General features: G+C 37.1%; 1 protein-coding gene across 9 annotated transcripts in view; it reads left to right on the plus strand.

Moving 5' to 3' along the window:
- Nucleotides 1-16328, plus strand: part of ATXN2 (ataxin 2) — a 102133-nt gene that overhangs the window by 44193 nt on the left and 41612 nt on the right. For all 9 annotated transcript variants that reach the window (XM_027566777.1, XM_027566771.1, XM_027566775.1 and 6 more), the window contains exons 6-9: nt 10089-10213; nt 12414-12505; nt 13257-13454; nt 14903-15081. In XM_027566777.1, the coding sequence (XP_027422578.1) occupies nt 10089-10213; nt 12414-12505; nt 13257-13454; nt 14903-15081 (594 nt within the window). The remainder of the gene's footprint in view (nt 1-10088; nt 10214-12413; nt 12506-13256; nt 13455-14902; nt 15082-16328) is intronic.

Here is a 16328-nt window from a genome sequence, read left to right on the forward strand (position 1 = left end):
GTACAAGCTGGTGCTGCCTAAATGAGCTACTGGGTCCAAGTGCTTTATTCAGACTTGTGATCAAGTATATTGTAATATCAAAAGGATTTGTATGGTTGTTTATTGTGGAAGCCCGGTTGTCCTGTGCATGTTCTGAATGGTGTACTGATTGAGATGTCTGTCCTGTTTTTTAGTCATATTCTAGGCTTTTCTGTTGGTCTCCTTCAGAGGAACAGAAACATAAATTAATTTGCAGATTATATTTTTAACAAGAACAGAACTTTGGTATTTGCTTTTCTGCATCAGTTTATTCTTTCCAGACTTTGGTCAAAGGGGTATCTGGGTCAGATCTCAGAAAAGAACAAAAGAAAATGCTTTGGGTGGTTTGGTTTGATTCTAACTAGAAAACCATAGAATCTCTTTTAATATTTTTAATTAATTTTTGCACAAGGAGTGATGTTTAGACTGAAAATAGATACAGTATATCTGCTTTTCCTTAGAGTGGCTTGTTGCTCAGGAAAGAACTTTTTCAGGGGGTTACTGTGTTTCTTAGAGCTCATTACTGCTGCTTTTCCTCTCCTGTATTTGTACTTTTGAGGCTGATATCTTTGAGCTCTCTTGCCTACTTAAGCTATTCTGATAGTCTCCACATTGGTTCTCTTGCTAAAGTTTGTCGTTTCTTCTTCCTTGAGTGGTAAATTTTCTTTGAGTTATAGGACTCAGAAACTGAAGATCACAGTCAAAATAACTATTGCTCTATGCTATATAATTTTGTTGTCAGACATTTCATCCTGTGTTAAAAAATCTACAGTGACCACTGTTGCTTATAGAAGAAAGTTGAGATGCTATACCTTGGCATTCAGGGCCCTCCTCAATGAAACTTTTCTTTTTCAACCTCACCTCTCATTATTCCCCAATATTAATTTGCTTCTTGACCTAAGTGGCATTTTCTGCATGCTAGCCATTCATATCTTCATCTTTGAGCTCAGTTATCTCACTGCTGAATTTATTCTCCACTCTGAATAAATACCTTTCTTCCTAACTAGAATTTTAGATACTTCTTCAAGACCAAGCTCAAATCTCCTTTCCTCTTTGGAGTCTTCGGTGACCTTTCCTGCTCACTGTGGTTGTCTTTTTTATTGTCTATGTCAATGACTTCTATACTTTTAATTTTATTTTCAGCACAGAGTAGTTCTCCCCCCCCCCCCCCCATTCCCAAGGAAATCTCATGCTGAGTCCCACTTACAAAGTAGTGGTCGGGGAGGGGATTGGGAGTTTATGCTAGAATCATATTTATTCAGCTTTTGCTGTCTGCTGAGATACCTATAAGAAATTGGATTTCATGGAGCACAGTTGGAGAATCAGTTGTCTTACATCATGTATTGAATACTCAGCTTTACAAAGTAGTGTCTTTTGTCTCTCTCAAAGCATTATAACTTTCTGGAGTTTAGAAATCATGTTTATAGAACCTAGGGATGTGTATGCCCTGTTGTATCTTAGCATAATGCCTTACGGATCCATAGTAGGTACTCAACATATGCTTATTCTTTGAACTGATATTTTTAAAGTTTTATATATTTTTATACACACTACACCCAAACCAGGGAAAAACTAGTAGGTTTTGTTTTTCTTACATAGACATTAACTGGTAACTATCATTCATTTCCAGGAAGCTCAAGAAAACAGTTATTCCTAGCCAAACTAAAAGTAACTTTCCTATAACATAACATATTCAGAGTATATTTTTCTGACAAAACGTTACTTTTAGTAGGCATTTTAATACCCTTTTGAAATACAGAAAACAAAATCCCAAGTTTTACTTTGAAAACAAGGCCCAGATGATTCTGGTACAGGTGAGAAAAGTTGGAAGCACAGGTGAAGGAGTAAAGTATTAAAATATGCGTGTGGGCTATTTTGAAAGTCTTTTAAAAAAATTAAGTTGGATTAGTTGCTCTGTATGTTAGAAATGTATACATCAGTTCAGTTCAGTCGCTCAGTCGTGTCCGACTATTTGTGACCCCATGAATCGCAGCACACCAGGCCTCCCTGTCCAACACCAACTCCCGGAGTTCACTCAGACTCAGTCCATCGAGTCAGTGATGCCATCCAGCCATCTCATCCTCTGTCGTCCCCTTCTCCTCCTGCCCCCAATCCCTCCCAGCATCAGAGTCTTTTCCAATGAATCAACTCTTCGCATGAGTGGCCAAAGTACTGGAGTTTCAGCTTTAGCATCATTCCTTCCAAAGAAATTCCAGGGCTGATCTCCTTCAGAATGGACTGGTTGGATCTCCTTGCAGTCCAAGGGACTCTCAAGAGTCTTCTCCAACACCACAGTTCAAAAGCATCAATTCTTCGGCGCTCAGCCTTCTTCACAGTCCAACTCTCACATCCATACATGACCACTGGAAAACCATAGCCTTGACTAGATGGACCTTTGTTGGCAAAGTAATGTCTCTGCTTTTCAATATGCTATCTAGGTTGGTCATAACTTTTCTTCCAAGGAGTAAGTGTCTTTTAATTTCATGGCTGCAGTCACCATCTGCAGTGATTTTGGAGCCCCCAAAAATAAAGTCTGACACTGTTTCCACTGTTTCCCCATCTATTTCCCATGAAGTGATGGGACCAGATGCCATGATCTTTGTTTCCTGAATGTTGAGCTTTAAGCCAACTTTTTCATTCTCCACTTTCACTTTCATCAAGAGGCTTTTCAGTTCTTCTTCACTTTCTGCCATAAGGGTGGTGTCATCTGCATATATCAGGTTATTGATATTTCTCCCGGCAATCTTGATTCCAGCTTGTGCTTCTTCCAGCCCAACGTTTCTCATGATGTACTCTGCATATACGTTAAATAAGCAGGGTGACAATATACAGCCTTGATGTACTCCTTTTCCTATTTGGAACCAGTCTCTTGTTCCATGTCCAGTTCTAACTGTTGCTTCCTGACCTGCATACAGATTTCTCAAGAGACAGGTCAGGTGGTCTGGGATTCCCATCTCTTTCAGAATTTCCCACAGTTTATTGTGATCCACACAGTCAAAGGCTTTGGCATAGTCAGTGAAGCAGAAGTAGATGTTTTTCTGGAACTCTCTTGCTTTTTCCATGATCCAGCGGATGTTGGCAATTTGACCTCTGGTTCCTCTGCCTTTTCTAAAACCAGCTTGAACATCAGGAAGTTCACGGTTCACGTATTGCTGAAGCCTGGCTTGGAGAATTTTGAGCATTACTTTACTAGCGTGTGAGGTGAGTGCAATTGTGCGGTAGTTTGAGCATTCTTTGGCATTGCCTTTCTTTGGGATTGGAATGAAAACTGACCTTTTCCAGTCCTGTGGCCACTGCTGAGTTTTCCAAATTTTCTGGCATATTTAGTGCAGCATTTTCACAGATCATCTTTCAGGATTTGGAATAGCTCAACTGGAATTCCATCACCTCCACTAGCTTTGTTCGTAGTGATGCTTTCTAAGGCCCACTTGACTTCACATTCCACATGTCTGGCTCTAGGTGAGTGATAACACCATCATGATTATCTGGGTCGTGAAGATCTTTTTTGTACAGTTCTTCTGTGTATTCCTGCCACAAATTTTTGGATTTAAATTTGTATCTGTGAAAAATAGTATGAAATCCACAAATTTTGGGATTTAAATTTGTATCTGTGAAGAATAGTATGAAATCAACTTTGGTTCAATTTGAAATCACATGATTAAAAGATATCACACCTTAGAGATTCACAGATTTTTGTGTTGACCAGGGTAAAAATGAAGCCCTTTCTACTTTTGGGTCACAAAACTCCTTTTCCTTGTTCAAGTGCCCTAGAGGCAAAGATATGATTAGGTAGTTCCGTTTGGAAAAATGACATTCTTTTCTACCAAGGTAAGAAATTATTTCAAGAATTATTCAGAATTTTGAATAAAATGCAGGGTGCAGGTGTTTGGCCTATTGTTCTTAGTTAATTTTGTTGTGTTGGTCCGTCCTGTTCTGCAGGATGTTGTTAGGTGTTGGCTTGCCAGTGTGTTCACCTTTATTGTCACGTCTCCATCTTATAGAAAGTCATGGTTTTATCACTCTTGGCTTTTATTTTATTTGCCCAAAAGCCTTGTGTCCTGCGGCATGTGGGATCTTAGGGGGTGCATGTCCCAACCAGAGATGGGACATGTACCCCCTACAGTGGAAACACAGTGTACTAATCACTGACCTGTCAGGGAAGTCCCTCCAAAGATTAAAGCTTTTAAAGACAGGTGTTTGATTGAGGATTTTAGCTTCTGGGACAGGAACAGATTATAAGCATGGAAGGCTCTGTTGTCTGTTTGAGGTTGAGGGGGTTGGGAAGTGTGCTGCTGAGACAGATCCTAATTTCCTGTCCTGACCCTATCCCGTGTGAAGTCAGGATGGACTTGTGTCTTGTTTCGAATGTTTTACAGTATTAGTTCTTCCTGATTCATTCTCTCCTTACGTTTCTTTTTAAAGTTGAGATTTAACTGACCTCAGTGGATTTAACTTCAAAAACTTGAATTTTGTGGTTCTTTAACTCCTGTCACATGGTGTATCAAATAAACCACTTCCAACATTTTAATTGTTAAATAGTTCTGCTTAATAGGCCCAAAATTATGATTAGAAAATAGTTGTGGATATTCAGAATGACATTATCCACTTCTGCATTTTTGTCTGATTTATAGGCAAGTGCTGTTGTGTGATTTATTCTGCAATATAACTTGATATTTAGAACAGAGAGGTTATACACACTTGGAATGCATTTACGTTTCACATAGTTTTATGACTTAGACCCTTATATCTTCAGATACTAGTTTGCAAATGGTAGATTTTGAAAAATTTATTTTCAGGTTCATCATTTGGAACGAACACTATTCCTGTGAAAATTTAGCTCTGTTACTTCAATACTGTTAATTTCCATCTTATTTTAGCAACCTGCTTTCATGACTTTGTCATCACTCGTAACTGCTTCTCTTCCAAAATCTACTACTCTTGACTATGGCCACCTTCACATTTACACCTACTTCTTTTCTTGCCCCTCACAGGGTTCTCTGACCCTTCCCTGGCCTTCTATTTTTAAACTCTCTACTGCTTTAATTAGGAAAAGGAATGTGACTGGGAAAATACCTTTGTGGTGCCGGTTAGTTAGGAATGTAGAGTTTCTAGCTCTTCCCAGAGCTTAGGCTCTACCAGACCCTTTTCTAACCTGTTTCTGCAACCTGATGATTATCCCCTGCAGTCGTTACTCTGTGTACCTCATTTCTTTTATCCACAGCAGAGTACTTTTTTTTTTTTTCCTGCTTTTAAGAACACATAGCCAGTGTTCTTAACCTGGTTCCATGGATTCCCCATGGTTCATGAAGATTCAGAGCATTCATGAACTTGGATAGAAAAAAATATTACATCTTTATTTTCATTAAATTTTTATTGAAATTTAGTGCTTCCTTCCATTATTAATGTAGACAACAAACCACTGCATTATTTGTAACTTCTGCACCTATAGAATTCAGTTAATTTCATACCACTTGTATAAATTTGAATATTTTTATGCTTATTACCTCTAAAATTATAGTAGGTATTAGATTTGCTATTAGATCTTACTGTTTAATGCATCAGTAAAGAACCATATATATTAACTGTGGCACAGATTGGGTTTTTCAGATTTTGATAACTGCATTTCATTATATTGCATTACGACCCCATGGACTGTAGCCTGCCAGCCTCCTCTGTCCATGGGGATTCTCCAAGCAAGAGTACTGGAGTGGGTTGCCATGCCCTCCTCCAGAGGATCTTCCCAAATCAGGGATCAAACCCAGGTCTCCCACATTGTAGGCGGATTCTTTACCATCTGAGCCATCGGAAACATCATTATAATTGGTCTCCTGTGGTTTTCTATGTATTTTTTGCATTTAAATTTGTAAGCTCCCCATATGCTGAAGGGATCCATAGATCAAAGAATAAAGGTTAAGAATTCACTAATCTAGAGACTCCCTGTGTCCCATTTCTCTGCAGTCTTTTCTTTTTTCTCTCTCTTGCCTAGGACAATGCCTCCACTTGTCGCCTTGCTTTTGTTGTTCTGTTCCACACACCCTGAGCCCTTAGTGTGTTCACTATGCCCATCTTTTTTGTTTATCCTTTTCTTTAATACTGTGTTTTTTAATAGCTGTATAATAAAATACACGATTTAGTATATATTCATAGTATAAATACTCATACAGAACAGAAGAATATAAAACAAAAATGTAATCTTATTCTGGCCTCAAATTCCATTTCCCCTGGGGAAACCCTTGGATTTGTGTACAGTTCAGAAAAATATTATTTTTTATGTTACTCTAATCTGTATTGGGCCTCCAAGGTGGCTCAGTGGTAAAGAATCCACCTGCCAGTGCAGCAGATGTAGGAGATGCAGGTTCGATCCCTGGGTCAAGAAGATCCCCTGGAGAAGGAAATGGCAACCCACTCCAGTATTCTTGTCTGGAAGATGTGTGGACAGAGAAGCCTGGTGGGCTCCAGTCTATGGGGTCGCAAAGAGTTGGACACGACTTAGGACACATGCATGCTAATCTGTATTAGAATGCCTTTTGAAGTGAAAGTGTCGGTTGCTCAGTTGTGTCCAACTCTCTGGTCTCTTAGTTGCTAGGATAGCACCCACTGTAACTGATACTCTGTTGTGTATAGATTGGTCCATATAAAACTCATGGGACATGATGAGAAAATATGTTTTTAAAGTCGTTGAAAAAGGTCACAGTATTAATAATTGATGTATCGGAACAATATCATTGAAATAAGTTTTTTATCTGAAATTTTAGTGTTTGAAGAAAAGCAGATTTAATTTAAAGATGACATGAGTAGCTGCGGATTTTGGTGAAGGCTTCACTGAAAGCACATTTGAGGGCTTCTGATGTCAAGTCTGATAATGGTTTTTTAATCTCATCTAGTTTTATGTCATTTTGTAGTTTTAGTCAATTTAAATTTATTTTTTTTTAGCTTAAAATAAGTGTTACTTTTTCACCACTTTTCTGGCCATTTAAAAAATTCTTAGGCAACTTTGATTTTTTTCAGAGTCATAATTGACTGAGATGGAGGGAAAAAGAGCTCATTTCCTGGGCATGGGGCTGAGGAACAGAGGCTGCACATTGGTTGAGACATTTCTTTTGGTCACCACCAGGTGGCACCACTGGCTCAGAAAAGGAAGGGAACGTTTGGAGGCAGGGACAGTATTACGCCCTTTCTATTTCCCCTTTGCCTAAATTGGATTCCATCAGGCAGGGAATGAAGCACATCTTTGTCATCTTTTATTATCTCATCTGATCACTTTTATTCTTTTCTTTTTATGCCTGTAGTTCTTTCAGAAACAGGTTTAACATTTTTCTCACAGTCACATTTTCTTGCATCCAGCTTTTTTAATGCTTTTGCTTCTTACCATAGAGGATAATGGGAAATTAATGCACTATGACTTTATGGCATTGCAAAATTTGCACAATTTTAATTAAATTATATTTGCAGAAATCCTAGCACTAACATTGTACTGTTTCATACCAACAGTGGTTCTTTTCAAAAATCCAAATGCAGCTATTAATAAAATAACTATTCAGGACTTAACAGTAGTAGATATTGGTAAGAATATAGAATGAATACCCAGGTCTGGCTTCCTTCTAACTAATGATAGAATGTTGACCTGAAATACGGTGTTATTAATATGACCAGGCTTTCTCCTGCCGTCTTGACACGATAGCCTCATTTTGCTGATTCTCCACTTTGTACATCTTACGCACATCTTTCCCTAAAATATTTACTCATGTTTATACAGAGACTTTTTCTTTGGGAGAAATTTTTGAATCAAGGAATACCATTCCTCACCAATACAAACATACTTTTGTGTTTTCCCTCCCACACCTTATCTGTCCTGAAAGAAAAATGGGATGCTAAGAACTACTGTGTGAACAGTTAATTCATTTATAAGGTTGATTTAAGATAAAAATGTAGCATTTTTTTAAAGATAGGTAGTTTAATAATGGCCTCTTAATACAACCTAAATTGTAATTAGCAGAGTAAAACTTGGTTCAGTGAAGTTTTAGACTCTTGCTTTTTCACCTTGGTTCCCTCTTCAAGGATCCTTTGTGATTTTTGTTTAAAATAATACCAGTAGAAGTATATTTAAGCTGTTTCTATTGTATATTTCATTTTTTAAATTTGAGGACTGCTGACTCAGTCCTTAGTCTTTTCTAAATACTTTGACACACACAAACACCCTGCAATAACAATAAGTCCATTTATGTGGATCTGTTTCTGTTTCTTTTTTTTTTTTTAAACTTTTGTTCTGGGTTTTAATTTCTAGAATAAAAAAGTATTGTCTTTAATTCTGGGTTTCCATCTGAGTAAATGCCTTATTTATTTAAATATATGCTTTTCAACAACTAGTGTAATTAAAACATTAACAGGCTCTTAAATGAGAATTAATCCCCTTGCTGCTTGTATGACTGATTTGTGATTTTTACGTAGTCTTAGTTTTCTGTTCTAATTGTGTGAGAATTAAAATAGGGAATTTCAGCCACCTATTGTGAGTTATTGTTTGATGTTTTTCTTGGAGCATTTCACATTCTTGAAAATACTCTAAGGCAAAATTAATTTTACCAAGAATTTGCATAAGTTTAAGGTGACATAGACTAGAACTTCAAATTTGTAGGGTCTTACAGTGACTTACAGCTGAGGATGGCATTGTGAAGATAATACCAGTCTGTTAGAACCCCTAAGAGAACTTTCCCAAAATGCAGTCATCTTCCAATGAGTGCTGATCCCACTCTCAGCTGAGACCTGCTGCTTTAGGAATCCCCCTTGGCATGCTCTTGGCTTGTACAATTGCTGGCAGCAGGAGCCATGCTGCCTGATAGGGCTGGTAGCTAAGCCCATATGTGCAATTATGCTTTTATTCTCTAGTGTGCGTGAACACACACCCACATGCACTTAACCACCCCTAGCTTGAGATGAGAGGAGGTGAGAGCTAGCTAGACTTAGAGTGCCATGCCGGCTCAAGTTTCTTATTTCACTATCGCCATGCCCATTGGGTAGCCAGTGACATTTATAGAAACAGTACCAAATCAAAAATCCCCCTGGAATTGTCTCTCTTGAAGAAGACACAAGTGTTGATTTTTTTTGACTGGGAGCCAGTACTCTGGCACAGCCAGGTCAGCAGAAGTATTACTCCACAGCCTTGTGTGGTGGGGGATACACTTTAGGCCCAGAATCTAAATGTAAGCTTGTATCTCCCAAGCATTTTCTAACATTGTCATTGCCCAAGTAGACTTCTATTTAGCTGAGTCCTGACTTTGAACTGGAGAAACAGTTTCTTTGCTGGACAGCAGCCATGGGATAGATAGATCCTGCCAGTGAGCATACTGATGCCATGCCATGCTGCTTTCACAAGCTAGTGCTCCTCAGTAACATTAGCAGAAGAGGGGAGAGGATAGACAGGTGAGAAAGTGTTGACAGAAAGTCTAGGTAGGCCTTTCTGAGGACAGGTAACACAGTGGGGTCTGAATTTTGTAACAGAGTGGCTATGGGGAAATAGGGTTCTGTGTGGAGATGGGTCACTTAAAATGACGTTTGTTATTAATGGCAAGGGTATGTTAGAATATTGACCCCTGCATGTGGACATGGATTTGGAAAGTTAAAAGATCTGCATATGTTTGGCTGCAGCAGCTCTGAGTGCATATCTAATGTGTCAATTAAACATGAGAGATCTTGTTTTAGATGAATTTGTAGAAAATTTCTGGATCAATTCTGAAACACAAACTAATAATTTTTTAATATACTTAAATATATTTTTATGACTCGTGTGAATACATTATAACATTTCATGTGGCTTAAAATTATATGTGTAAAACATACCTTCCTCCAGTAGTCATCTACAATGCCACTTAGTGAATCAGGTTAAGTGTTTTGAAGATAAAAGCATTAGAAGCATTACACAGCTGAAAGCATACTGTTAATGAATGCTATTTTTTCTGTATTAGAAAGTCACTTTTCATAATAATTTTTTAGCATTTTTGTTGATAATTCATGTGTGTATTCTTGTAGCCCAGTGTCTGGTTGTATGATCTTTCATCCAAAACCATCCTTTGCAGATGCTTTTACTGACTCTGCTATCAGTGCTAAAGTGAATGGTGAACACAAAGAAAAGGACCTGGAGCCTTGGGATGCAGGTGAACTCACTACCAATGACGAACTGGAAGCTTTGGAAAATGATGTTGTAAGCAAAATCTTTTCAATTAGTAACAGTATGGTCCTGTGATACGGTATGACATCCTATCACTTGGTTTTAAGTATGCTGTTGTGACTGTATTTAAATAAGCTGTTTTATTGTGTAGAGACTTCACCCTAGGCAGTATATACAGAAAAATGTTTCTTGGGGATGCATATGAAGTATTTGTAGGTCTTTAAAGTGAATCCTAATAAACAACTTAAAAGTTTAGATTAGAAACCATGGGAAACTAGAAACGCCGGCATATTTAGTTTTGAATGCCCTGCAGAATAGGGCAGTCTGAGGAAAATGGTGACTTGTTTGTTGTCTTTAGCAAGAAGTGATGTAAAAGTGTGACTTTTAGGATTCTTGTCTGTCAAAGAGGTACTCATTATTAAGCTATATCATTAGGTTACATTAGAATTACAGCAAAAAGTAAGTTTCTTTATCTTAAAATTAGGAGGAAAAGGCTATTTCCAAAAGCCTTTTGACATATTATTTTTACTTTTCCCAGAACACATCATTTGTAAATCAATGCTTAATAATGACTCTGTCATTAGGATTCTTTAAATTCTGTTTCTAAACTCTGGAGATACAAGCAAAGTTTCTTGCCAGAAATGAGTGTTTAGGCAATAAAATTTGAATGAGATGAATCTTTCATTGAATCTTACAGAGAAATCTTATTTAACAAACCTGTGTTTGATGTTAAAGTCATTGTCCAGTTGTAAAACTGGAAATTCATAGACACCATCCAGTAGTTTCCAAACTTTTTAAAGAACCACATATTACTTAATGTGAAGTTTCTCAGGTTTGTGTAGCACATCACCTCTGGAGGATAAAGAGAAGCAAGCATTCTCTGTCTCTTTTTTTTAAATTGATAGTGAAGCAGTTGAATTGATAGACACCTTCTAGAGCACATTCTGGCAATGTTTTCAAAATTTAAAACAGTTTGGTTCAGCAATTCTATCTCTGTGAATGTATTCATAAGACATTCAAATAATTATATTAGGATGTTTTTCACAGCATTTTTTTCTAGTAGTGAAAAATAGGAAATATCCTAACTGTCCCTCAGTAGGACATGGGTAATTTATTATACCTCCATTCAGTTGAAGTAGTATATGTCCTCTTGAAAGAAAGGTGTTCAGGGAAGATACCTAGAACTTATTAAAAGAAAAAGCAAGCTGCAGAACAAGAAGATCCTATTTGAATGTCTGTAAAAGAGAGCTGATGATAATAATCACATTCTTACATATGCACAAAGAATGTCTGGAATTATGCCCAAGAAGTTGTTAATGGTGGTTATCTATACACACTGGGATTGGCAGTATTATTTTTCACTGGATATGTTTCTGCACACTTTAAATTTTTCACATGGAGCATATACTAAAAGAGCATATTTTAAAGTTTCTATAGGTAACTACTTTCCTGCTCCCATATATTAGGCTGAAGTAGTTGATTGAGTGGTAGATTTGTATTACAATTCTATCTGAAGCAGCACAGAAGGAGCCACAGTTGATGGGTGATCTTAGAGGCAAGGTTTTGTCCTGAAATTGCCATCAACATTGCTCAGATGATGCTGTGCCCTCTGCTAACATGGATACTGATTATGTGCTGTATTTTACCGCTTTTTATCAATTGGACCTGATGATCAGTTCACTCAAAGAGGTTTCAGGTAAAATACCTTGTAGAAAGATCACTGTAAGGAGTAGGAAAAGGAGAGAACCCTGATCTGAGACTCATAGTTTATGAAGTAACTAAAATGTTCTGAACTTAAAACATCTCAAATAACTGTTTCAAACACAGTTGAACCTTGAACAACACAGGTTTGAACCATGCTGGTACATTTATACACTTAGGTTTTGCAATAGTAAATACTATAGTACTGTACGATTCAAGGTTGGTTGAATCTACAGGTTTTACACTTGTGCAGGGAGTTGGTACACCTGACACCCCACCCCCTGAATTGTTCAAAGTTCAGCTGTAGTTATTTACCAACTTGTAGGGGCTGATGTGTAGAAGAGAAGTTTTTCCTTAAGACGTTTTTAAAGCAAATTTTTGCCTATTTTTTACTTTTGCTAGGTTTTGCTTGAATAGTATGATAATGTAGATCTTGTTAATGTAGATAATTGTTAATGTAGATCTTGATTATAACTGCATTAAAGAAGACAATACTTTGTTATTTTGAAAAATGAATTTTGTTCTCTTCTAGTCTAATGGATGGGATCCCAATGATATGTTTCGATATAATGAAGAAAATTATGGTGTAGTGTCTACATACGATAGCAGTCTGTCTTCATATACGTAAGTTTTTAAAGCTTGCTTTTGTTTTAGTGCATTTGCCTTTGATTTTCAACCACTCCAGAATTCTTGCCTGGAGAATCCCAGGGACAGGGGAGCCTGATGGGCTGCCATCTATGGGGTTGCACAGAGTCAGACACGACTGAAGCAACTTAGCAGCAGCAGCAGCTTAAATTATGTTGAATAAATGTTCCTGTTAGACTTTTTTTTTAACTTGTTTTATTTTTTAATATTTATTTATTTGGCTGCTCAGGGTCTTAGTTGCAGCACTTGGGATCTAGTTCCCTCACTAGGGATCGAACCCAAGCCGCCTGCTTTGGGAGCATGGAGTCTTAGCCACTGGACCACCAGTGAAGTCCTCTGTTAGATTTTAAGTTAAACAATTATGTGACTATATATTATTGTTACTTCTTACACTGATAAATTCCCATTAAAATAGGTATTAAATGTAGCTTATTTATACTCTGATTTTTTTGTTCTAAATAAATTTTGTTTTATTTTTGCACTGTAAAAACTAAATTGACAAATGCAGAGGTTATGGGGAAATAGGTAATTTAACCAGTTTTGGAAATGTTATATTACTCTAAGGAAAAAGTAATAAGAAAATTCAAATTCTGATTTATAAGTAGATGACTATAGCTCTTTTACAGTTTTTACCAGCATTTTAAACAAATGCCTTAATAGTTGATTGTGACAGATATGTAAACTGTTACTTTAAAATACACACTTTGCTTTTTCTTTTCATTTGTTTCAGGGTGCCCTTAGAAAGGGATAACTCAGAAGAATTTTTAAAACGAGAAGCAAGGGCAAACCAGTTAGCAGAAGAAATTGAATCAAGTGCCCAGTATAAAGCCCGGGTGGCCCTGGAAAATGATGATAGGAGTGAAGAAGAAAAATACACAGCAGTTCAGAGAAATTCCAGTGAACGTGAGGGCCACAACATAAACACTAGGTATTTAAAGGAAATCATGATGCAGTATTTTGGATACACAACTCAAGGTCTGTGTGAGAAGGTGTATTATTATTATTATATTTCATCTTCCTTTAACTTAGCTTAGGTAGAGAATGCAAATGGAGTTGGTTTCAGGTTCTGTTAGTGAAAAGATTATAGTACTCTTGGAAAATAGTTTCTGAACATCACCTCTGTGGAGCCAAGTGGTGGATATACAGTGACGAGCAAGCCAAGGTCTGGAAGAGCTTGTTAAAGACAAATGAACAGGTTGGGGGAGGGGTGCATATAACATAATTACAGTTCAGTGTGATTTCCTAGTTTAGAGGTGTGATCAGAGTACTAGGAATATGTAAGTGAAAAGGAACAAGCGTAACCTTGTAGGGTCAGAGTATACCTAACAGATGAGGTGATATTTTATGATAGGATAGTAGATCTGTCTGTCACTCACAGAAGCATAAAACAGGAATTCCTTGCATGGTGAAAACAGGTGAAAGAACTTGTCCAATTGAGGAAAAACCTTGTTTCGTATGTCTGGAATACAGGGTGTATATTGACATTGCAGTGGTAGTAGCTGGTGATAGGAACCAAAGGAGTGAGACTCTGTGTGTGTCATGTTAAAGAGCACCTTGTAGGCAGGGTATGGGGTGAACCAACTCTGGTGACATTGAGAACTGGCTGAGACATAGAGGCCAGTTATTGTATTGAAATAGTTCAAGTGTGAGAATGAGACCAGGACCAGTGATAGAAAGGTTAGAAAAACCAGGGGTGATCCTGAGTTTATTTGATAACTAAGCAGATTGGTGGTTGTACCGGTATCAGAGACAGAAAACACCAAGCAAGCTTGAGGGGAGATATAGTGAGTCCATTTGTGCAATTTATTGCATTCGAAGGGCTCACAGATCTTTCATGAATTTATTCATAAATATGTGTTGTGAGAACCACCTGCTACATACCTGGTAGAATAAGATACACATTCTGTCCTAAAGGCACTTGCAGTTTAGGAATCGTGATTTGAATTTAAGTGTTCAGTGAGAGATACTGAGACTGAGAGACTGACAGTGTGGATTTGGGGGATTGATGTGAAAACCATGAAAAACTAATGAACAGCTACAAAGAGAAGAGATCGCAGAGAAAACCAAGGAAGAAGAGTTTCAAGAAGACAGATGATGATTGATAGAAACAGCCATAAGGAGATCAAGTAGGACAAGAATGAATGAATACATGTTTGTTTTATTTTGTCCTTAGGGGGAAAATCTGAGGGAAAAGAAAGGCCAGACCTAGAGCTTAGAGTAAAATGGAAGAATAAGGGTGTCTGGAAGTGAGGCCATTTGGTTTGTTTTTAACCTTTTAATAACAAGCGTTCCCTTCTGCCTAAATTGCTTTTAGATAAGTTTCATTGGTCTGGTATCTATTAGGATAAAATGATTTAGAGGATCTCTCATTTCCAGGGAAAATAAATATATTCCTCCTGGACAAAGAAATAGAGAAGTCATATCCTGGGGAAGTGGGCGTCAGAATTCACCACGTATGGGCCAGCCTGGATCGGGCTCCATGCCATCAAGATCCACCTCTCACACTTCAGATTTCAACCCGAATTCTGGTTCAGACCAAAGAGTAGTTAATGGAGGCAAGTATTTTGACCAAATTTGTCAATCTCATTGATCAAATATATAATTTTCTGAATATTTACAGTTTTACATAGTTGATAAGAGGATGCATACCTTTTAATGATTTCTGTGGAGTAGTTTTCAGTAAATATTTAAAATTTGCCTTTGTGGATATCAAATTAGTAAAATTGTAAAAATTAGTATGTTGTTGGCATATACAGAATTTAACATGATGAAATACTCATGTATTAAGGTAAAATGCTAAATTTAACCAAAGACATTCACTTGGCAAAAAAACACTCCACATATAAAGAAATTGGAAACTGGGTAGGTTCTCAATTTTAAAAACACTGGACGATAAAATTATTTAGACATAGTTTACATGGAAAATCCAAATCTGTGTGAAACGCTCAGTGGTTAATATAAATTCATTTTTATCAACTGTTTGTTTATATATTTATATTCTGCTTACTTCAAGAGGATTTGAGGTACCTTGCAGTACAAGACATGGCCAACAGTCATGTGAAGATGGTGGGGAAAAAGTGCTTAAAAAAATAAAAATTCAATATAAAGGCAGATATTATAGTTTAGCTTAACTAAAATATGCAAATTTGCATCTTTAGTAGGAAGTTTTTTTGTTTTTTTTTTTTTCCTATTCTCCCTCCAGATCTAGGTTAAATATGGCTAATGGGTCATGGCTCTCTCATACAAGTCAGGGACACTGGAAACAGCAGTACCATAGACTGTATGGAACTATGGTAATTAAAATATTGATGGTGTATTAGATACTAACCTGGGGGGAACAGTGGGCATTCAATTTTAGGTATTTAAGTTTGGAAAGTTAGACAAATAGAGAACACTAAGTTTCCAATTTCATTTGTTTTCATTGAGTCTTTCTCCAGAATTCCTCTCCAAATGAACACTCTTGAGTATTTTCTATACTTTGTATTGGGGTGAGATTTCTTTGCTCACTGAGTAAAGAATTTTAGTTGTTTATGAACAGAATTTTAAAAGTAAAAAACCTGAAAGGGGCTGGGAAATGTATGATACTCAAGTGTGTGGAACCCTATGGAGAGGAGACCTGGACTGTTTCCTAAGATTAAGGTAAGTGATGTCATGTTACATGTTAGCTGTATTTTGACCTGTGCATATCCCTCAGTGTCAGTTTATTTGGTGATGACTGCTTTGTAGTTGGATTGTTTATTACGCAGTCTCTTAAATGTTTCACTGCATAAGTTATTTAGAAGATACGCCTTCTTTTTCTAAC

The sequence above is a fragment of the Bos indicus x Bos taurus genome, chromosome 17 (assembly GCF_003369695.1).
Source record: "Bos indicus x Bos taurus breed Angus x Brahman F1 hybrid chromosome 17, Bos_hybrid_MaternalHap_v2.0, whole genome shotgun sequence".
Taxonomy (NCBI): domain Eukaryota; kingdom Metazoa; phylum Chordata; class Mammalia; order Artiodactyla; family Bovidae; genus Bos; species Bos indicus x Bos taurus.